Here is a 23,754-nt window from a genome sequence, read left to right as displayed (position 1 = left end):
GGCTCATCCCTATCTCTCCCACGTTCCTCTACTGGAGACACACTTGTTTGCAGCAGTAGCTCTGTGTCTGGAAGTACCCACTCAGCTTCATTTGAAATACAGACCTTTGAAATTCCCTTCATTAAGCATAATAGGGGTTTCTTTCCCGGCCTCCCCCTCCCCCTGCCAAAAGAGAAAAAAGTAGACAGAAATTAATAATACTAAAGAAAGAATTACATTCAGGTAGGTTCTCCCGAGGAAATCAAGCCCACTCCTTCACTCGGAAAGGCCCCTTACGAGCACTTGGAAGAAGTCCCAGGATGCAGAGGTGGATGAGAACCCAGGTCTCTGCCAGGCTGCACTAGGGAAGGGGCAGACAAGTGAGAGGAACATTGTAGCTCCAGGCACACAGGCTGGAGTTCAGCCCCTCTCCTGCCAGCTGGGCACCTCTGCCGTGCTCAGCAGAATGGCTCTGTTCAGTGGCCTTGGACCTTGGGACGCCTACACTTAGGCTTTTTTCCACCACATCGTGTTGTCATCCACTTCATGTTAGAAAAATAATTGTGTCATAATTTATGGGAAGTCTAATGCTTACTCCTGGGGTTCTTGGCATCGGGGGTTTTCTGGGCTAGTCTAGGTCATTTAGAAGCTCTTTGAATAAACCCTGTGAAGGCTGAGGGCCAGGTGAGGCCATCCTGACTGGACCCCCCCAGTTCAGTGAAAGCCACAAGACCATGGCAAGCCGAGCAGCTGTTTAATAGACTCCTGTCTTCAGTGGATAGTCCGCACATTTTCCAGAAGAGGCTCAGCCTCCCTTGGTTGTCAATATTTCAAGTTACCACAAAGCCTTAGATAAAGATAGAGCTAATATCTACTTCCATCCATTTTCGGCTTTTCCCTCTGCAGGGAGTTGCTTCACTCTACCATCATAATTGACCGAGACCATGACAGGCTTATTGTGACACCATTTAAAAGATGTTCCAGATGCTCCAGTGGTTTAAATGAACATTAGCATCATTAGAATTAGTGTGCTCTTTCTAAGATGACTCTGAAGATGATAGAAGGTGACATTTATTGAGCCCCTGGAATGTCCCTCTTACCCCAACTTAGTCATCACAACAACACTGTGAAGAAAGTATTATCTTCATTGTATCAAGGAAGTTAAGAGACAGAGAGCTGAAGTAACTTGCCCAAGGTCATATAATTAAGTGGCAGAGCTAAAATCCAACTCTGAAATCTCTTCTTTTAAGCACATATTATATTACCTTAAGAATATTGCCTTAAAAATTCAGGCATGCTCGTTAAAATGGTTCTTGCTATATTCATACTTTGTAATTGCATGGTCAATGTCTCAAAGCTTTTTGGGTAAATTACTGTTTTGGAAATGCAGTGGATTTGTTCTCATTGCAAAATCATTGGAGAGTTTTATTAAAGTTGTCATCTTTCAGATATTGGAAATGCTCAAGATTAAATATTCATTATTCACTTTGTAGCTCTTTCCCCTAGACAGGCATCCACACAAAACAGGATTATTTCTAGCCTGCCTGCCTGCCTTGGGAAGGCCAGTATTAATAGCCTGCTTTCTTGGGCTCCAATGACATAGGATAAGTGCCACTTGTAAAGACTATGAGAAGGAGGTTACATTTTTTAGGGATGAAGAATGGAAGTCAAGCACATTTTTCTGGAAGCAGAGAGCTCCCAAGGCAGTACCCTCCCCATGCCCACCAGCAGCCCCTCCTCAGTCCCAGCCCATCTCAGAATATCTCCAGGCGTGGAAAGGCAAGTGTAGCCAGACCGTGCTGGGCTCCTCTAGAACAGCCCAGAAGGCCCTCCGACACCCTGCAGTCCAGAGCCTTGGGACCGTCTCCCGCTGAGCCACATTAAGCTGGGAGGACTAAAAGGACCGAAGGCTCTGTCACCCACCATCAGTCCACAGCAACGAGGGAAAATGCCATTTCCCCTTCAGACACAGTTCGGGCTGCCCTTTTGTGACCACAGTTCCTTTCAAAGCTACTCTCGTCATCACTGTAAACCCACATCAATGGCCTACATTATTTTTAAAGGCTAACACGCTGTTCACAGTGTGATTTCCCCTCAGCTCACAGCTCTCCAGGGCCATTCCTGGGCCAGGTGCCTGCCCAGGCCAGCCCCCACAAGACATTGCATGATTAGGGACAAAATTAGACATGTACTGGCAGCAGGCACTACTACCAAAGGGCAGGTGTCAGGGCCCCAGCGGGAGAAGCAAGGTAATTAGGGAAGGATAGAGCCCACCCCAGGGGCTACTCCATTTCCCCCCCTCGGGGTTTCCTCACCAATCAGAAGGCAGAATTCTTTAACAACTCCCCACGCCCTGGTTGGCAGCCACCAAAGACTTCCCAGAAAATGTTTCCAGGCAGGTGGTGAGATGAGCCAGAAAGGAAAACAACAACCTCAGGCACAAAAGGGACAGAGGAGCTCTGTGACCCTGATTCCAGGTACAGAATTCACCTGCTTGGCAAGGTAGAACCATTCCACTCCGAGCCCAGGACCCAGTGTGCTTCAGTATGTGCTGCCTTGCAGGCTGGCACAAAGTGAGTCTCTGGTGTTCTGCCCACTGATAAGGCCCTGGCTCTACAGGAGATCACCTTTGTGATTCTAGGTGTGCACAGTGTGGCTATTTGTGGCATGGCATCCTGTCCTCATGGCCTCTTCAAAGGATATTGGCATCAAGTAAGAATCATAAAGCCAGAGACTTTATGGGGTTCTGAGCCAATCCCTACATTTCCTGATGAACCACCTAAACCGATCTGAAAGAACTGTGCTTATCTGAGTCGTATTCATTCATTCATTCATTCATTATTAATTTTATTGATTATTAAAAATGTCAAGCTAGCTTAGAAAAATGTGAAATACAGGAATATATAAGGAAGGCATTGAAAATCACATGTAGTTCCACTATTCACTGCTTTTAATCTTTTGATTTCTGGAGTTTTTTTTCCCCTATGTATGTGTATGGGATTATTCAAATGTATACATTTCATACTGTTTTGTATACTGTGTTTTCATCTTATTTCCTTAAGGTAAAAGTCCCAAAAGTTAAATAAACAAGTAAAAGGGACAGACACTTTTTAAGACTTCTTCCAAGTTGCAGTTTCACTTTGAAGCCTTGCAAGTGACAGTTACAAACCCTCCCCTAGTAACTTGTGAAAGTACTTATAAAAATGTGTCATGTTTGACGAATATTCTTATCAGTAATAATAGGGGTCATAAACCCGCTCATCGCTGCCAGGAAGTTCTTCCTGATATCTGTGCTAAGTCCTTTCTGCCGACTTAACTTGAAGTCTGCTCCTTCTGCTCTCGTTCTCAGCAGAAGAAAAACAGCTGCTTTCCATCGCACCCCTGACTGGCCTCTGGGAACAAAACCAGTTGTCAAATCCCTCCTCACCCTCTCAGTGTCCTCTGATGCTGGCTAAATGGAGATGAGTTCTTTGCATTTGCTCAGGGCCAACTGTGACTCAACAGGACTCTTCTTTGGGATGTGTCCCCCAGCCCAGCCCAACCAGAAAGCCCATTCCCCCAACAGAGGTCTGTGATGAAGGCCAAACCAGAGATGAGTATAGAGAACAGCTCACTGGCCCACGAGCAACACACTCCTATTTATACACTCGAGACCCCATGTGGTACCGCTCTGGCGTGTTGATTCATGACTTCGTGATTGAGTTGTATTTGGCCTTTACTGAAAATAAGTAAAAAGCTTACATTGCCCATTTTGGAATCTCTTTGAGCTTTTCACCAAGAGAAAATTTTTCTACTGTAAAAGGATTACAGATTTATCATAGACCTTTTCAGGGATATGAGCATGGAGAAGAGAGGAAATTGACTTTAATGATGTGTAAATCTAAAATAAGAAGATTATGACCAATGTCTTAAAGTCATCATCTAGGAACTGGCCTTTGGCTTTTGACAGAATGTGCCTTTCTAATGATAAAATAATAACAGGGTAATTATGGGGCACTCACCATATGCCAGTCACTGTGCTAAGCATTTTGCTTGTGCTTATTTAATTCCTCACAGTAACTATAAAGTGGATACTATGATTGCCCCATTTTTACAGAGGAGAAAACTGAAAGATTGAATGTACATGTGAATTGATCTTAAAAACATAATGTGTAGTTTTAAAAAAAGTAAGCAGAATGAAAAATACTATATCATTTATAAAATTAGAAGACATGCATATGAAACAATACACATTTTATAAGAATACAAGTAAAACAGAACGTCAAACATGTTAGAGTGGTTATTGACAGAGGAGAGAACAGGAGTGGTAAATGGTGATAAAAGGAAATAAATAGATAACAAGATGGGCCTTGCCCACAGATATGAAGACAGTAAGACATGAACTGAGTGGTACAGTGCCTCAACTCTCTGCACCTGAGTTGCAACGAAGAAACAAATTACCCCAAAGCTTAGAACAGGGAGGGAGGGATAAGCAGCTCCAGCGTACAGAGCCAGAGACCCGGTGTCTTGCCTGCTCCCTCTGCAACATGGCTTAACTAGTCTGTGAATCTTCAAGTCTTGAAAAGATATTTGCCACAGAGTTAAAGCTTTTTAGGCTTCAGCATTTTGCCTTCAGTGATTATACAGTTTATATTTGATCTTGAGAAAAAGTGGATTTGCAGTATGGCTTATGCCGAACCTAAGTGTGAGCTAAGTAGCCAGCCATTCATCCATTTGTTCATCAAGTGTTCATTGAATATTTATTGTATGCCAGGTTCTAGGCCAGTAAGAAGGCGAAAAGAGTTGAACGAGCCAGATCTCTGGCCTCCATGAGCTCCCAGATGCTGAACCAGCCTGTTACCACAGTCAGGCATATCTTTCCCCTCCTAACTGCCCTTAGCAGCCCCACGGTTAGAGCGCAGATGTGGAGCTCAAACCTGCATATGAATTCCTAAAGTACTAACTAGCATTTCTTGACTGTTGGGCTTTCCACAAAGAAACTGTGCTATAATGGGGAACACACTCATTTTTGTTACTGGGAATTATTTTTCTTATAGCTAATCTTTCAAAATGGGTTGACCAAAAATAAAAATAACATAGGTAACAAAACCCTAGTAAATGTGGTAAATCTGCCTTGACTCATGTGGTAACTTGTCTTCCTGTGCCAGGAGATGACTATTTTAGACACATATAAGGAAGGAGGTCATTCTACAAGGAGAGTTTGAAATGTTGGAAATGGGGATTTCCAGTGTGGAGCCGAGAAAGCCACAAGCTCCAGGAGCTCAGGCTTGGCTTACACTGCCATGGAACCTGGACTTACCTCGATAGTTTTACAAGTGTCCTCCAGCTGGCTGATCACTCCCTGCACTCGATCATTGCTTCCCACAAGGCCAGCAATGCCATCACTGAGCTCAGACTAATGAAGAGAAAAGAGAGGCATGAGATTTCTCTAGTCAGCACTGCTTGTGGATTAGTCATGGTACTGTCCTCACAGGTTCTTAATCTGGGGGCTGTGGAACCCTAAGGAGTCACAGTGAGGCATGGGAGGCCCATGCAATGCCTAATTTTGAAAATAAAAACTCGGTATTGATGTCAATAGAAATGTATTTGTGTGAGAAGAAATTTCATGATAAAGAATTTTTATCGAATTCTTACAGAGACTGTGACCCTGCTGAAAACATTAAGAATGCTGAATTATAGGCAACAGATAGAGAATAACAAATTCAGCTAAAGGATTCTAAGTATTGTTTGTAAATTGAATAGAGTCCAATATATGACACAGGGACACAAAATGAATTATTTGCCTAGTGCAGGTGAGGATCTGTTTTACTAGGGAAATGTATACAGTAGTAAATACTCATTCATTTATTCACTTATTCAAGATACACTTATTATGCACTTTTTATGTGCTAGATATACACAAACTCACATACTAAATTAAGTCACTACAAACTTGAAACTATAACGTTCAACTGGTTCTAGGGAGAAAATTTCAACTTGAAATGTCTCTCAGACTCTTTTGACCCAAGGGGAGTCCACTGTTCGTACTTACCTCTTCCCGAGCTTGGCCTAAGGAGCCCGGGGCCACTGGATGGGGAATAGGAGACACCTCTGCCTCTAACGTCTCCGTAATGTTGGGCAAACTGTATCATCTAATTTTCTCACTTATTAAGTGAGAAGACTGGACCAGACAGTGGTTGTTAAACATTTTAAAGCTGTAGAACCCTTTTTTCAAATGGAAACTATTGCAGAATCCCAGTAGATAAAAGTGAAGCTGCTTTGGCCAAACAGGAGCCGGGCGGAAGTCCTGCAGTCTGCCCTTCTGTCCATCCCAGGCCTCTGAGGGAAGCAGTGTGAAACTCGTACTATTCAGTTCTAACACACTATGACTTGTGTGTGTGTGGGGCGGGGAGGGGTGGAAGGAAAAGGGGGAATAAGTCATAAGTGGATTGAAAAATAAATGTTACAGATGTCTTACATATCCTGCTTCTTTAGCAGTCAGTACTCACTGGTGGTAACTGGCGTTGCCCAAAAGTCTGGCTTCCAAATTTGATTCCAACTCTGATCCTCAGTAAAACACTGACCAAATGTGGAATCTATGATTCTAACAGAAAGAATTTGAGATGTGGAGCTGCTCAAATTCTAGGTGCCTAGGGTGGCTGCATTATTTGAGCTCGAGATTCCATATTTATTTGCATCAAATGGGTAAGTTCCTCCTGTCCATGGGTGAAACCATATCGGCAGGTGAGGGATGAGCTGCGGGAGATGCTGCATTTGGTTAGAATGAGAGGAGTGAGGCCGAGGCTCGGGAGTGGGGCACTCAGAGGACGCCTTTCCGCAACTGCCTGGGGCGGAAGGCTAGGAAGCTGGTTTCGCCTGGCCTTGAGGGCAGGCACAAGGCAATATTTTAAAGTTGTTCTTTAAGGAAATGCCATTCCCGGGTGGGTGGGGCGGGGCAAAAGCAACCTTTCGTTGGTGAATGAAGAAAAATATTCTGTGACTGGAGTAAAAAAGTATCCATTTCTTATCCAGTCTGAACTTGAAATAATGCTCGAGCAGCTCGAGTTCTGACCGAGCGAGTCCCATAACACTTCTCATCTTCAGCAATCCCCAAAGAGCGCAAAAACAGCAACCCTCCCCCTCCAAACCCCTTCTTCACCCTCCGCATCTCTTCCCTCTCTGACCTTCCCCACCACCCTCCAAAGAATCAAATGGTGGCCATGGCATGCGCGCAGCATCCTTTCCTGCCTGACCCTCTACGTCAGTCCAGTCTCCTGGCCCTTTGGCCACACAGGGGTGGGAGGGGCTTTGTTACCTTCTGCCTCTGGAACACATGAGTGAGGGGAGCCACCTGGCAGTCCTTGTGTGCCCCGAACACCTTGCACAGAGAGCAGGTGGGCACCTCGCAGTTCAGACAGTAGATGTTGATGTGCTCCTCTTCATGCTCCTCACACCTGGGCTGGTCGGACTTCTTTTCTGGTCTGGTAGGAGGTAGCAGATAGATGTGTCAGCTCCCATGGGGCCAGACATGGCAGACCCCGGCTAGCCCCTATGCGCCCCAGCAACCCTGTTCCAGAGGACTCTCTGTGCCCTCCAAACTCAGTTTCCCTCTGGGTGGAGCAGTAATGTACTGACAAACCTTTAACAATCAGCCTGGGGGCAGGTGGGGACGTGAAGACTGATCTGTAGCATTTGCCGACATCCACGATATGAGTATTCTCGGGATGGCGATTTAAAGTGATTGAAGGTTTAAAAACTGGTTAGTACAATTCCTGAGAGTTAACACTGGGCTCTTGCATTAGGAGTGTGCTCTAGCACTCTCTACAGCCCACTAGTTTCTCAAGAGACCTCCTTCCGTTAACACAGAGAATTAAATGTAAATAACTTCCTGAGGACTTGGCAGTGGTTAAGAGTGGGTAGTATGTGCTCAGTGAATGTGAAGAATTATACTGAATAGGCAGTAAGAAAAATGCCAAATGCTGTTTTGAGACCTGGTGGTGCCTTGGAAGTGCAAATCTCACAGATAATTCTCAAGTTTTAGTTTTCCCAACAGGTCAGCACAACCAAAATTTTTCAGAACTGCAACAGGTAATAATGGAGAATTGGGTTTGTATGTGCCAGTGAGATGATGAGCAAGCAATGAAAAATGGAAAACATGAGAGAGGAGGTGACAAGTCATTGCTACTATCACCCGCAGCAGCCCAAGTTCATAGCACATGATAGCAACCTGTATATCCCCCTAACCATCAGCATGGCTTAGGTGTTAGGATCAAGATCAAAGCTTCATTAAACTGTGGTACGTTTGGCTCCCTCTGGAGAACATGGTGGGAGGTGTGGGCGTATCCAACTTCTACAGAAATCTGGAATTTTTATATATATTCTATCTAAAGACTAAGGCTGTTAATAGTTTTCAGAAGTATCTGAAAAATTTCAAGACAAATCCAAAACCTTTATTCATATTCCCAAGCATATGGTTATTTAGAAGCGTCTCAGATTGGAACTGAATTTTTTTAGTTATTATCAAGATCTACTTTTTAAAAACTGCAAGTTTTTATGGGCCATGAAATCAATTTAGGGGGTCATGACCAGCATTGTTAGAATAAAACAGAATAGTCAATTCTGTGAAGTACATGTAGTAAGGATAAGTATTGATATGCGAAACTTTTGTTTCAGGTGTACATATATATGAGTATGCACGTGTATATGTGTGTACGTACATATCAATGTAGGCCTGAAACAAAGTATATATTGCTTATATATCTATATCCATCCATATTTGTATTGGTCACTAGATCACAATGCAATATTTCCTATTGTGAGATATGAATAAAAATGTTTGAAGACCACTGATATTGATGGGGAATTATGTAGCTGCAGCCCTAAAACTCAAGAGAAAGGCAGAGAATACGCTGGTTTACATCTGTAAGTCTCTAGGTAGAAGTCAAGTGCTTGAGACTGGGAGGAGCCCTGGCTCCCATAAAGAAATCATATGGACAGCCTGCTTCAAAATTTCCGAATCTGATTTTAGTAAAGGGAAATTTTGCCTGGTCTTGTAGAAATACGTTTTCCATGAAATCTGTGAGCTCCTGACTTGATTTCTGCCATATGCCTGGAAGCTGACTGAAGAAAATAAACTCCCCAGCATAGAAAATTACCCCCCTGGGTGGTAATCTGAGCTCTACGAGGGCAGCGGCCATGGTCTGTCCTTTTTTTATTCCTGACTCTCTAGTACCCAGAACAATGTCTTGCAAAGAGTGGGTGCTCAGTAAATATGTGTTGAATGAATGAGTGAGAATTGAAAGAGAATTTGCCAGATTAGTGGAAAGTACTCCCTGTGCTATAACAGCAAGCTGCTCATCCGGGGGAGGCACATGAAACATGGCCCGGAGTCACCTAGCACTCAGGAGTGGCAAAGGAAGAGACCAGACAATGGCCTGAAGCCCCCATTTATAAATGAAAAGCCCTCTGGGGGTTGCCTAGAGATTAGGAGCAGCGATTGGGTCTTTGCTGTGTCAGAGGCTTCTCCAGCTCTAAAATCTTCCCTCTCTTGTACTTTCACCTTGTAGTATGTGTCCAGCAAGTGTTTGAGGCACATTTACTGGAAAATGGCACTGGCGACTGTGGCTCATGTCCCCTAGTCACTTCCTGAGGGCAGCCCGCATCCCTTGTGCTGTTCCGATGTCAACAGCTCTGACCACAATGTCATAGAACTCAGGCATACTCAGTACGTGCAAACACTGAAAATATGGAAATAGCCATAAGGCTCTATGTTAGGTTTTTGATTGTGATCATTTATTTTTTCACAATGCGATACAGACTGAGAACTACTTCCCATATTCCTTATTAGGCTTTTCTTGTTTAGGTGGCAATACAGGCCCAGAAGCAGCCCCACTTAAAAATGAGTATGTAATGAAAACCTTGACACAACTTACATAATAGGCTTGGGACAAACATGAAGTGTGGAATGAAGGTGCAAATGCCCCTTCATGATGTGACAGTGGCCAAGCTCACAGTTGTGATTCAGGGGCTCCCTGCCAAATGTTGGCAGTGGTCCTAGCCATTCAGTGCAGGCTAGACTCAAGGAGTCCGTAGGCTGCTCTCTCTGTACCTTTAGAGTCAAACTGATCTTAAAGCTTAATTCCAGCTCAGCTTCTCCATGTGGTGGCTGTGTGGCCTTAGACAAGTTACTTAACCTCTTTCAGGCTCAGCTTTTACCCAAATCTAAAAACTGAGCTAAGGGTCTTCTAATTAAATATGGCAGAATATAAATAAACACATGCATGTATTTATTTGTTTCCCGTCAAAATCCCACTAAGAGGGCTTGTAGTGTTATTTGAATTATGAAAGCATATATATGAATTATTTTGAGTCAAATATTAAAAATTTTTAATAAGGTAATAATAATAGTCACAACCTCACAGGACTGTCATGAGAATTCAAGAATTACACATGATTCATGTGTAAACCACCCTGAACAGTGGTTGACACCTACTCAGCACATATTAGTTTTATTGTCCATATTTTAAAGTAAATTATTATGTTCACTATTAATATCAGCAAGATTAGGTCCTTCTCTTGTCATTTCCCCCAAACTGTGGCTAGTTCGGCACCACGCAGAATTCTATGTAAGAAGACCAAGTTTTATCAAGACCTATGATCTCCAGCCTTTCTGTAGGAGGTCCAAGTTGACCAGCTCCTCCCCTTTCTGCCACCAACCCCAGTGACTGTGGATTGGAGCTGGATTCATCTCACTCTGCATATCCCAGGTTATTCCAGGGTTACTTAATGTACACTGAGGCTCAGAGTTCTGGGCTGGTAAGGTTGCCAGCCTCCAGAGCAACTGGATTTATGCCCAAACATGTGCTCAAGCCCTCTGTGCAACCTGTGCTTTTGTTACCAAGTAAAAATGTCCCAAAGGTAAGCGCCAAGTTCAAGAAATGACAGCATAAGAAGAATATGATAATCACAAAAACACCACTAGTGCACTCAGCTGTGAGCGTCATTGTTGGTAATTTGGTTCACTGCTTTTATACATTTTGCTCACCTGGGCACTAGTTTTGGTAGATGTACTACACAGTAAGGAGGTGTCTTGTGGTTTTACTGAAGCTACAAATTTTAACATTTTCTCCTCTTTCAATTTCATAACAATTATTGTCATTATTTCACATGTTTCAAGCTCTCACTGTGGCAAGTAGCAAAACAGAAAATTATTTCAATAACTAGGACATGCAAGATTTGTGGTGTTGCTTAATCAGCTGGCACTTATGGAGCAACCATTCTGTGCAAGGCTCTGTGCTAGGCACTGAATCAGTGGTTGGTTATAAATAAGATGTTTAATTTTTTAAATGACAGTGCATATTTGCATTTTAACATAATGAAATACAATGAAATCAGATCTGTGAAGCAACAGCAACAATACTTTCCTTCTTCTCAAGACTTTGGAAGCAAGGGACAGCCAACTCCATGTCTCTACAATGTCATTAGCAATCTTTCTTTTTCCCTAGTTCCACCTGGCACTATCTAATTTAGTTTTGAATGTTAAGCGGAAACTAATGGTCGTAGTAATTACCTAATCTAATGTTAGATTTATAGGACAGCTTTTCTTCTGAGAGTGCAAGGCTCTTAGAGTCCTGCAGATGTCCCTTAAATGCATGTCTCCTAATAAGAATCACAATGAGGTCATTTTTAGATGGTCTCATTATTGCCATCAAGCTTTGTGGACCTGACGGACCCGTGTACGACTGAAAAAAGGGCTCTTCACACCATGCCTTCTAGGAATGAATTGCTGCAGTGTTGTCTTTGGGAAAGGAACTGTGTAGTCAATGTGATTCGATGACTAAGATGCACCCCCACTCTTTTTTTAAGGATTGGATGTATATACTGTGTATCAATCAATCTACAGGTGAAGAGTATGCAGTAGATACAATCTGGAGAACAGGGAAACATAACCTGAACTCCATCTTTTTTTCCTCCCATGTCTCTAAACTTTAAGTTGCTAAAGACCAGGACTATGCCTTGCTTTGCAACTTCCAGAGTCAATACTGTGACATGTTAGACAATTTTGTTTTTATTATCACCTAGATAATTTTAAGGTAAGACTGTCTGAACTAGGGATGGACTATTTAGAAGATGCCAGTTCTGTTAATATTCTATAGAGTTTTATACTATATTTTTTTCTGCTAAGTAGAATCTAGAGCTATAAAGGACCTGTGAAGTGTAGAAATATCCACACTGTATGTAATGCAAGGCTTGGGTGAGGGCTGCATTATGGCTCTTTCAGTACCACCATCTGGACTGGATTAGTATTGAGTTACTTCATTCTTAAATTGATACAAAAGCATGGGCACCAGCTCCCTTCTCTCCTCCCAGGAGCAACTCTCCCATAGGGAAGGACTGACTTGGAAAAACATTTTCCTATAAAACAATTAGCCTGTGATTGATAAACAAGCATTCAGTGTAGCAACCCACTAAAACAAAGAAGTAAACAAAAACAAGCTTCAAATGGATTTGATACACGGAAGAACCATACCTGGTGGACTCTTGCTTGTAGATGTCAATGATATTTTCCACCAGCAGGTTCCTCTGAAGTCCGTATATCCCATGTCTATCCAAAACCACTTCGTGTCTACAGGAAGGGCAGCGGAATCGGCCCCCTGACGCCACGGTGGTGCCTCCCCTCGTGGGCAAGTACGGGTTAGAGGCCTGTTCTTGCCAAGCAAGAAGAGAAGAGTTGAGTAATGTCACAGGTAGCCTTTCTGAGACTTCTTTTCACTCTCTGTTACCACAAACAACATCAACTTCTACTTTAAGCTTGCCATGAGATAATCCCTCAGGGCCTATCAGCAAGTGGTCCCAAGACACGGGGCCAGCACTTATCAACAGTTGACTGCAGTGAACCATTTTCAACATGCAGTGCTTTCCTATACAGTGTTTTCATAACCAAAAGTTCCAGCCAGAAACTCCAGCATTAATGTCTTGGGTAGCAATTCATTTATCATTTTGAAACAGATTCCATTTTAACAAATATGATTCTTAGTTCTGAAATAAAATTAGATTTGGGAATAAGGAGGAGGCTGACAGCAAAGCGCAAGGCAAATCATTAATTTTTGTTTTTCTTGAAAATGAATGTAGCTTTTTAAAGTTTTCTAAAGGAATTCACCTCAAAATTAAGTGCTTGATTCAGAGGACAGACTCTTTTCCACCCCTTACATCTCAAACAAACCTACCTGGAAAATGTCACTGGCACATTTCCTACACAGGTTGTGCTGACACGGGAGAATGACCACGGGCTTCGTGAACATCTCTAAGCAGATGGGACAGATGAGTTGTTTCTCCAGGTTATCCATGGTCTGCTGCTCTTTGGAAAAAGACTTGTAATTCAAAGATGCGCTCATCTCCTGGCCGTCCCCACGAGCACTGCCAGGGAAAGGGCGCCGCGAGTGGCTTCTGCAGGTGCTTCCTAGGAGCGATCCCGAGGACTGTGTGATCGAGTGCCCTTCACGTTTCTTTCAGTGGAGGACATTGTTTCAGGCCCAGGTTCAGAGTGGGAGCCGCAGCTGTTTTTAGCAGCCTGAGGGGGTCACGTGACAGTGGGCTTTCTTGTCCATATAAGCCAGTGACAGGAAGATGGATTCTGACAGGTGACAGAGAGCAGGAGCCAACATTCCTGCCCCAGGGAGTAAAGAGAGTAGGTGGGAAGGAGGATTACAAACCCCATTTAGACGGGGTTGTGAGGAGAAGGAGGTGGAAGCCGACAGTTGTCAACAACAAATGCGAATGTGCAAGCCACCAAGTCACCAAGTCACCGAGCCCCGCCCTCTGCAGCGCTCAGTAAAAACGTGGTGCCGGGTTTCCTCAGGACTGGGAGAACCCAGCCCAAGGGCCTCACTGTATAATGCGTGCCGTTTCTGTCCTGAGAGTTTAGGAAGTGAGTCACCTCAAGTAGCATGATCACATCATCTTAGGTGAAAACAAACAAAACATGTCTGGAAAATCATTACCCTGGCTTCACAAGGGCAATCATCTAAAAAGACTTGCTTAATGTTAAATATTTCACCTTTGCAAAGGTTGTGATATGGGAAAAATTTCAACTTAAAAACAGATTTCAAATATTTTCACCATAAAAATGTCCACAAAATAAAAAAATTCCAAACGCCAGTTGATGACTCAATTTTTTAAAAGCTGTGTAATAAAACTCTACTTTTACATTGCTTTCCCATTCCCTAACCCTGCTTCGTTCTTTCCCCTGACTCCCACCTCTACGCACCCCCCAAAACACAAAGAAAATCAGACAGACTTTTAAAGGTTAAATTTAGTAGTTTGCAACAACTATCGGTAATGAGTTAGTAACTGGCATGTGGGGTAGCAGGCCCATTACTTCGTGCTGACATACAGCGGGCGGCAGATGTCAGCGCCATTGCCAGCTGAAGTGAGCGTGGAGTCCTGCCGCCATAACCTGGTTTTCATCTGGTCTGAAACACCTACACCCTGCGCACTTGCCTCGCCCTCCAAGCTCATTTTCTAAAGGATCGTTTCCCTGGTCATTTCTGTCTTGATCTGCTGTTGAGTCACAAAGACCAATTCTGCTATTTACCAGGATTTTGTAAAACGGTTTCATCAATATGTATTTTATTTAAAAACTTAAAATCAGATTAAAAATGAAAAAGAAATACATGTCTGTTTTTTATGTTATGAATTTGCAGCTTCATTTCTCCTTGATTTTAAAAATCTCAAAACAATGAACACATTTTGTTAACATATCCCGGGTGTGCTCTTAATTACCGGTAAAGAGTAGGGCGGTGTGACTGGTTATGTGTGGTCTTAGTGCTGTGTGCACTGAGAGCTTATTGAGAATCTAAAAAGCTCCATTAACTAATAATAAGTTATATATATTCATAAACATCTCAGGGATCTTGGGAGAATTTTGATATTCCTTTCAATATCTATTTAGCAACTACAGTGAAGAAGGGAATTGATGAAATCCTGTTACTGTGTTAATTCAGTTCAGCCAGCCTGGGCAGTTAATTGTGTTTATTATTTCATGGGCCATGGAGATCTGAGCACAATATTTATACTTAGAAAGTTTCTACTGTAAAGGACCTTGCAACCTAAAAAAAGGTAGTTAAACTAATAATACGCATTGTAGCAGAGCCCGTCTTTATAATAGGAATTCATTCTTTCAGAAAACATTCATTGAATGTTCATCCTGTGTTTCCATTGTGCTCAGCTCTAGGGATCGAAAGACAAACTAGACACAGGTCATTGTCCTCAAGGAGCTCAGTCTAACAGTGGAGATGAGACATGCATATACAGTACAAAGCACCACAGTACAAAGCAACATGTGATAAAGAACTACAGAATTTTAAAGCTGGAGGGGTTAGGAGCGCTTCATGGGTGGGGTAGCACTTGAATTGCTCTACTGAGGAATTTAAACGGATGGATGTATAGTTAGGTGGGAAGTAGATGGGGCTTCCCAGGGAAGGCAGCAGTGAGCACAGGAGTGCTGGATTCGCTCAGAGTTTAGGGCTGGAGCACAGAGCATACTGCCGGCTCATTGGCAGGCTATGCATACTGGGCTAAAGAATTTCTAACAGTCAATAAATTAGGCAACAGGAAATTGTTAAAAGTTACTCTCAGGGAAGTTTTTATGAGAGTTTGCATTGGTTAGATTAATCTCTCATTGATGGTTGGGACAGATTAGAGTGACAGTGATCTGCCTAAGACCAGATAGGAGGTTGTTGCCAGTAGCCTAGGTGAGAGGTCACGGTGACTTGACACTGAGGGGTGGCAGTGGGGAAGGAAACGAAGAAATGGACTCTGGGGCAGCTCTGGAAGCAGAGTCCACAGAGGCAACTCAGATGCCCTGAGTCTGAGCAACCAGCGATGATGAGGTGAGAGGCTGCATTGTGAGTCAGGAGACAGGCCGATTCAGCTTTGATGTCCACCTCGCTTTGTGATCTTGGGAAAGTGACCTCACCTAGCTGGATTTCAGTTCTCCTAGCTGGAGTTCATAACCTAACTTAGCAGAATTTGTAGAGGAAAAAACCCTCTGAAACTATTAATTTTGACGTTGAGAATCTCCAATTGGATCATTTCATAGAGCTGACACCTATCCTCTCCTTTCTTTTTCCTTCTGCTCCTTCTTGCTCTCTGCCTTTCTTAGACTTGCCCCTGGAGGCCACACAGGAAACTAAGAAGACGGCCATAGGAATAAGAGCCACGCTGATGAGTAATAATCACCTTCCCCTCCTCATCCTCTTTTCTCCATCTCTTGCCCCTCCCCACTCTCAGAGACCAGCAATCTATGGGATGGTATGTGAGTGGGAGTGGGACATGGGAGTAGCACATTGCTCTAGGGAAGAACCAGAAAATTCTAGTCTGCTCTCAAATCATTCACAGGGTGTGAGAGATAGGGAGAATTCTGGAGCTGAATCAGAATAGAAGTCAGCTTCAAGGTGCTGTGCTTTGCAGTGGACCTGGGCCTCCACAGAGACATGAAAACCAGCGTAGTGTCCTAAGGGTATCGTGGACTGTAGAGGAGTGGTACAGGACTTTCTCCCTTTCTCCTACCCCAACCCACCTTACACTAGGACGGGGGCTTGAAACCAATCAGGGGCAATTACACAGGGAGCTGCCTTAACTGGAAGCTCTGATTACGCCTCATTTCTGAGTCCCACCTGACTGAGGCAGGAGCGCATTTAGACACGTTGAGAAGCTGACGTAAAACCACCACTGCTCTCATCTCCTCCAGCAGTTTCCCAACCCCCCAGATAAGTCAGAGGAAGAAAGATGAGTCCCTAGGAGCCTGAGTATTGCCCAACGGCGGACTTGGCACTAAGAGATGACAACAGAAAGAAAAGACATTCGACCTCTTTCAACCTCTAGCTACCCGGCAAAATGTACCTAGATATCAGGGGCCAGGGCATAGGGGTGAAATGTAGATATCAGTGTGTTCTTCATCTCAGGAAGGGAAAAAAGGGGGTGCTAGTATATGTACTTTAAGTGCTATGCCAACGAAATAAACATAATAAGTATATACGGAGTACAGATTGCTTCTTAGAATCGCTATCTATAATAGGCATTACTATCTCCCTCTAGCTAACTGTGGCTCAAGCAAAGGTATGTAGTTGCCCAGACATATGGCTGCTAGTTGTGAAGCAGATCAAGAGATACATCTTTTGACTACAGAGCGCATGACCTCATCCCCTAAACTACACCACAGCTATGCTCTACGGCACACTGCCCATTAGAATTTCTACAGTGATGTAAATGTTTTGTATTGGTGCTGTCCAGCCTCGAGCCACAGGTAGTTAGTTACTGAGTACTTGAATTGTGTATGATGCAACTCAGGATCTGAATTTTTAATTTTATTTATTTTAAACTTATGTTTAAATAACCATACGTGGCTAGTGGTTACCATATTGGACAATCAACCTTAGAACATGAGATATAAAAAAACCCTTGGGGGAAAACTGGAATGGATATAAAGGATTCTCTAGCAGTAACTGGGTCTCCTCTTTTGGTGGATTTCGTACTTCCTGGTTAAGGTGATGTGAAACTCCTCTAACCCCAGAATAGTTATGAGCAACATCGATTCTGCATCCCAACTTGCAAAACAAGACAGAGCATTCTGGGAACAGGAGGCATTGGAAAAGTCCCAGGGAATCATTGTCAGGAATGCTACCCTTCCTGAGGTTTCGAGAATGTCCTCAGAATTTCATTAACCATGTGCTCTTTGTCTCTTTAACATGGATAGTTACAAGTCCAGGTACCTGAAAATAATCCAGGCTTAGCCTAAAGAGCTAGTCATTCGTCAAACAAAACAGAGGATTTGTGGTCAGATGGAGGGTAGATTTAAAGGGAAATAAAAAATAGATACGGTCTGAAGCAAAGCAGTGCAGCAGATAGAGTGCAACCCTGGTGTACAAGGAAACAAGAAGAATCTCCTTACAACAAGGGCTCAGGACATCTCCAAAATACTTAACATGTTCCTTCTGTCTACATTGTAAAACTTTTCAGTTTAGCTATTTGTCAATAAGCAGTTTGGATATGTAATTTTTAAATTTTTAATGAAAAAAAATTTATAAAATCTAAAATCAAAGAGAAATGAACTACTTGAAAAGTACATAACAGAAGCCAACACCATGGCATTTCTTTCATTAGCAAACTTCTGGCTGATAGCTTTTTTTTATCTTGATAATTACTCCTTTTCCAAATATGTCATGTGTAAATTTTACTTTATCACAAATATCTCTAAGAAAATGTTAGAAACTCCTTGGCATAATTCATGTGCCAGAAATAAACAGTGAGAGTCCCAAAAAGTAGCAAATACTTTAGCTAAGGCCTTCCGATGGCCATGTCTGAACTCCTTACCTTGTCTCCACCCTCACACACAATTCCCCCTACCTCCTCTCCACCCAAGCCTCCTAACTGATTTCTCTAAATTCACTTTTGCCTTCAGCAATCTATTTCTCATGTGTCATTCCTTATTTAAATCCCATTAATGGTCATATGACCCCTAAGGTAAAGACTTTCTCGGTGTAACCCCCTGGCCTGACATGATCTGGCCCCTACCTATCTCTGACCTAATTATACAATAGAAATAAGATGTGAGTGACATATATGAGCCATACATATGATTTTAAATTTCTAGTAGCCACGCTGAAAATCAAAATCAAATAGAATTAATTTCATTAATATCCTTTATTTAGCCTCTAAACATATAAACAATTATCATTTTGACATGTAATCAAATATTTTTAAAAATGAGATATCTGTAAATAGAGAGAGTCTGACTTCTTCTTTTGTAGTCTGCAAGTCTTCTACTTTGTCTTCCTTGCCTTACTGGCTAGAACCCCCTGGACATCCTAGCCTTGTTCCTGATCTTAGGAGGAAAGTGTTCATACTATTACGTATAATGTCAGCTGTGTGTTTTTCATTGATGCCCTTTATCAGTTTGAAGAAGTTCCCTTCCTTTCCAAGTTTGTTGACAGTTTTAAAAATCAGGAATGGATGTTGGATTTCATTGAATACTTTTCTGCCTCTACTGAAACAATCATGTGGTTTTTCTTCTTCAGTCTGTTTATTATGATAAATTAACATTGGCTTTTGAATGTTGAACCAGTTTTATATTCTTGGAATAAATCCTACTTGGTCATGATGTATTTTCCTTTTTATGTATTGTTGGATTTAACTGGCTAAAATTTTGCTTAAAATTTTTGCATCTATGTTCATGAAAGATATCAGTCTGCAGTTTTCTTGTAACGTCTTTCCCTGATTTGGGGATCAGGGTAATGTTGGCCTCCCAGAGTAGGCTGGACAGTACTCCCTCTTCTTCAATTTTCTAGAGATTTGTTTATAATTGATATTATTTCTTATTTAAATCTTTGGTAGAATTCATCTCTGAAGCCAACTGGGCCTAGTGTTTTCTTTATGAGAGAAATATATTTTAATATGTATAAAATAACTAAGACTATGCTTGGCTTGTAGGAAGGGCTGAATAAATGTTAGCTGTTAATTTTTAAAATTCATCAATATTTTCAATTAAAAATAATAAATGTTTATTGCAGAAAACTCAGAAAATATTTTAATATCTTAAGAATATATCACAGTAATCCTACTACCCAAAGATCACTACTATTAACATTATTAAATTTCTCCAGTTTTTTTCTACAGGTAATTTATGGTAGTTTATGTTGTTATTGTTTATATGGCTCTGTGTATCTACTTTATATAATTAGCATTTGATTATTAACGTTCTCCATGTCAATAGTAGTTTTTGATAAAAATAATTTCAATGGCTTATACGTATTCCATTATATGGTCACACCATAATTTACTTAACCGTCATTTTGTATTTTTAGAATTGCTCTGTTTTCTCTGCACAGTAGACCCAACACCTCTTTTTTGTACTTCCATATATACTTATATAAATACACATACAAACCCTCAGAATATTCCCTCCAGGCCTTCCATCTATGGTGTGCTGGTAACATGCACTGATAATACCTAATGTTTATTGTGTGCCAGGCACTGAAATTACATGCTATATCTTAATTGAAAGTAGACATCATTATTATCCTCCCTACTTTACAAATGAAGAAATGAAAACACCAAAATGTCAAGCAACTTGCTGAAGATCACCCAGCTAAGGAATGGCAAAACAAAGAAAGGCCGTCAGGTTTCACAGACCCCTTGATTAACCACTATGCAAAAGTGTCTCAGGGTTTTTACCTTTAGATTTTTCATATGAATTCCATTCCACACCTGAGTTGCTGATCCTGAGATTCTGTTTGAGTTCTTGCCCAACTCACCTGCACCAAATGTGTTCTCCACCTGCATTTTGGGTGCATTCCTTCCTATTCTTTCCTTTTTTTTTTTTTTTTTTTTAACTTACTACTCATTTCTTGCTCTTTTAAGCAGTGTGTAGTTTGACTGCCAGCTCCTCCTGTCAACCGGCTAGAACACCCATAATCCCAACTAAAAATTGGGACATATCATCTGATAAAAGGATTTTTTCCTACTTTGTAAATTTGCTTTCACAAAAAATGATGAGGCTATATTTTAAGTGACTCACTATACATTCAGTTAAAAGACTTTATTGAAAGAATAAAATGAGATAAAAATGATACTGCCCCAAAAATGAAAGATATACCAATAAAACACAATGGGTTGTATACATTGGGAACGAAATGTACAGGTTCCCTAGAACCCTAATATGGACATCGGATAAAAGAACGATCGATTATTTATTAATCGTAATCTTCAAAAAAGATAATATCTCTGCTTTTGTCTAGAAGCTTTATATTTTGTGTTTAGAAAGCAGTATGGTTTCAACAGCTTTTTTTGTGGCTGTATTCTAGAAAATTAGTATCGGAAGAACTTATTGCCAGAAAAGCCTTTGTATGTGTCCTGCTCAATTTCTTGTATGTTTGTTTGTTTTTGTCTTATCTTTAACAAGATGGACTGACTACACTCAAGGGCAGCCCTAGAAAGAACTTTCCTCCGATTAATTGCCTTAGTTCTGGTCTCTTGTTAACTCTCCACAGTTATTTCCCAGGAGGAAAATGGCATTAGAACCCTCCTCCATCAGCAAGCCCCGAGTTTCCCTTATCCTGTCCATCTCGGATCTACCCAGAGCCGGGCCCCACAATGTACGTGGTTGAGAAGGAGCACTGCCCTCGCTTTCTAGGCTCAGGTGTAAAAGAGTCAACGTACTTTTCCGAGTTCTTTGTTTTTACTTTAGTTTTGTTTTCCCATCTGTCAGCTACTCTGTGGGCAGCTTTGTCTTGGACGGATCCCTGAAAATGCAGCTATCAATCAGAAATCACAAAGAAGTCAAAATGTCAAGACGTGGCTGCAATCGGTCGCCATTTTTGCAGAGAAAAAGACTCAATCTCGTGAACTTCGCAAAGTGTGTCTAAATTTTTAAAATATTAAAGATAAATTGCTAGCCCCCCTTATCCCTTCTCTGGAAGTTTTACAGAGCTGTAACTTCAAATTCGCCATACCCCCCACTTATGGGAAGGCTGACCTTAAGCTCCACTCGCAGTTAGGTGAGAATGGAAAGAAAAACGATGGGACTAACAGAGAAAAAACTGGAGGATGCGGGCATCGATCCCGCTACCTCTCGCATGCTAAGCGAGCGCTCTACCATTTGAGCTAATCCCCCACTCCTGACTTTCGTTGATTATGGCTTCCCCTAGAGAGAGGTCAGGGTATTTAGATGCAACTATAAATAGTCCTGATCACATTCCTGACCTTCCTCATAACTAATACTAAAATGACAAAAAGAGCCTCTCCTTCGAGCCGGAATCGAACCAGCGACCTAAGGATAACCCCGGAATTAACCCTACAGTCCTCCGCTCTACCAGCTGAGCTATCGAAGGGAGTAAAGACTGAACTCTCAGCTCTTCATAAGTTTTAGTCATTTCTTCGCTTCGTGTGCTTTCAACCGCGTTTCTTCCAGATTCTCAGGTCACTTGAACACAGTATCTTCCTCCCGGACCTCCCAGCTCTTCGCGGCAGCAGGAGCGAGCACTCTGGTCGCTGACGTTGCCGGGGCTCTGAGGAAAAAGTACGAGACCCGGGAAGCTGGCGGCTGGCCCCACAGGCGGCCTGGCCGCGTTGGCTTCCTCTGCCCGACTCAGGGGCTGGGGAAACACCAAAGGCGATCTAGAAACGAGCAGAAAGCCGAGACCCGGAGCCGGCTCGCCGACCGCAGACTCTCTGCCGCGGCTAGAACTTGGACGGCAGTGCCCGCTTCAGGGATTTGCGAGAGACTTCAAACAGGGACGGTGCCTTAGGCCAAAACTGGAGCGAAACTACGAGGATTTCCAATTGTTCTTTGGAGTGTAATAATGTTTTAGAGAAGTGTATCAGAGGAAAGGACCTAAATCATAGAACACTGGGGAAAAAAAAAAAAACGTTCGTCTCCTTCGAGCCGGAATCGAACCAGCGACCTAAGGATGTCTTGCTAGGAATAGTAGCTACAGTCCTCCGCTCTACCAGCTGAGCTATCGAAGGGACGAAAGTACGACGTAAGCCCTTAGAGATTCAACACAAATAAACCAGGGCGCCCAACTCCTACCTAGAGACCCGCTGAAGCGCGCGGAACCGGGGGCGGGGCGGTACGTGCCTGCGTCGTTTGACGCGTGCGCAGAGAGACGACCAGGCTCCGACGCGCGGGAGCAACTGACCCGGATAAAAGACCCCAACTCAGGCGTCTGAGACCTGTGGCGCCACGACTGGGGCTCCGACGCCACCCCCGCGTGCCTGTCTCACTCTTCCTTTACTACTGTTGGGGTGACTGGTATGGCCACAGTACCTTGTCTGCACACCCCTCAGACGGCCAACGTGCGAGGGGCCAGTGGCGCAATGGATAACGCGTCTGACTACGGATCAGAAGATTGTAGGTTCGACTCCTGCCTGGCTCGACTTTTTGTGACCTGAGATTTCCAAAACCGGAGATTACTTACCCTGGGTTCTCTGAACCACCAAAGCCAAGAGTAATTTACGGCACTTGGAGCTCGGAGAGCCGTCGCGCGTTATTTCCCATGGCTCACCGTCGAACTTTCGAGATGTTGAGAGGCTCACGAGCACTCACGGGACACCCAGGCGCGCTGGGTGGAGGCCGGCGCCGCGGAAAAAGCCGAAGACTGAGGGGCTCTTCTCTAGGCTCCAGGTAGGAAGGTGGGGCTGGAGCCGCAAAGCGAGGGTCGTAGTTCCCGTCGCAAAGCTGGTTCAAATTCCAGGGCTCCTTCCACAGCCCAGGCTCTCTGGTCTTGCAGGGTATTTGAAGGCCTTACGGTCACAGGAGAAACTGCCCCCACCTGTCCTCGACAATGCAGAGGGCAATACGTTAAGGTTACTTTCATTGACTTTTTGATCCGAATCCTGTTTTATTTCCTTTAAAAGGTATTGAGCTCCTCCTCGGTTGTAAGCACAGCATGAAAACTGTCTAATGACATAGGTTCTGCCCTCAGAGGTCTTTTAACCAAGAGGGTTTGAGCAAAGTGAGTCTTTATTTTGAAAGTATATTAATCTTATTTTTTGGAGAGAGTTTAGAATTATTTCTTAACCTTCCCTCTCCCTCTCCTCCACCCCTCCCCCCGCCCCATTTCCAAGTAAAGTAACAATTCCTAGAAGTAAAAGCTTTAATAAATTGTGAAGTTCGGGAAGAATTAAGAAAATGTGACGTTAAAGTAAAGAACTGATTTTTAAGTGGAAAAGCGGCTTCCTTAAGGCTACGCAAATATGATTAAAGGAAGCTAAAAATTTAGAGGATGGGGAGACAAG

The 23,754-nt window shown here is 42.8% G+C and overlaps 1 protein-coding gene and 4 non-coding genes across 7 annotated transcripts in view; 1 reads left to right on the top strand and 4 right to left on the bottom strand.

Annotated features, from left to right (window-relative positions):
- TRIM55 (tripartite motif containing 55) overlaps positions 1-22,965 on the bottom strand; it is a 51,446-nt gene extending 28,481 nt beyond the window's left edge. For all 3 annotated transcript variants that reach the window (XM_023533271.1, XM_023533272.1, XM_023533273.1), the window contains exons 1-5: positions 22,935-22,965; positions 13,185-13,417; positions 12,488-12,660; positions 7,274-7,439; positions 5,279-5,374 (exon numbers count right to left, since the gene is read on the bottom strand). In XM_023533271.1, coding sequence (XP_023389039.1) covers positions 5,279-5,374; positions 7,274-7,439; positions 12,488-12,660; positions 13,185-13,352 — 603 coding nt within the window. In that variant the 5' untranslated portion in view covers positions 13,353-13,417; positions 22,935-22,965. The remainder of the gene's footprint in view (positions 1-5,278; positions 5,375-7,273; positions 7,440-12,487; positions 12,661-13,184; positions 13,418-22,934) is intronic.
- On the bottom strand, positions 21,556-21,628 carry TRNAA-AGC. The gene has a single exon. It is a non-coding gene; the product is annotated as a tRNA-Ala (tRNA).
- TRNAY-GUA lies at positions 21,757-21,845 on the bottom strand. Its single transcript is given in 2 exon segments — positions 21,757-21,792; positions 21,809-21,845. It is a non-coding gene; the product is annotated as a tRNA-Tyr (tRNA).
- TRNAY-GUA lies at positions 22,391-22,482 on the bottom strand. The gene is given in 2 exon segments: positions 22,391-22,426; positions 22,446-22,482. It is a non-coding gene; the product is annotated as a tRNA-Tyr (tRNA).
- Positions 22,820-22,892, top strand: TRNAR-ACG. The gene has a single exon. It is a non-coding gene; the product is annotated as a tRNA-Arg (tRNA).
- Positions 22,966-23,754: the final 789 nt, after the last annotated feature.

The sequence above is a fragment of the Pteropus vampyrus genome, unplaced genomic scaffold (assembly GCF_000151845.1).
Source record: "Pteropus vampyrus isolate Shadow unplaced genomic scaffold, Pvam_2.0 Scaffold99, whole genome shotgun sequence".
Lineage (NCBI taxonomy): Eukaryota > Metazoa > Chordata > Mammalia > Chiroptera > Pteropodidae > Pteropus > Pteropus vampyrus.
This window is presented reverse-complemented; position numbering and strand designations above follow the sequence as displayed.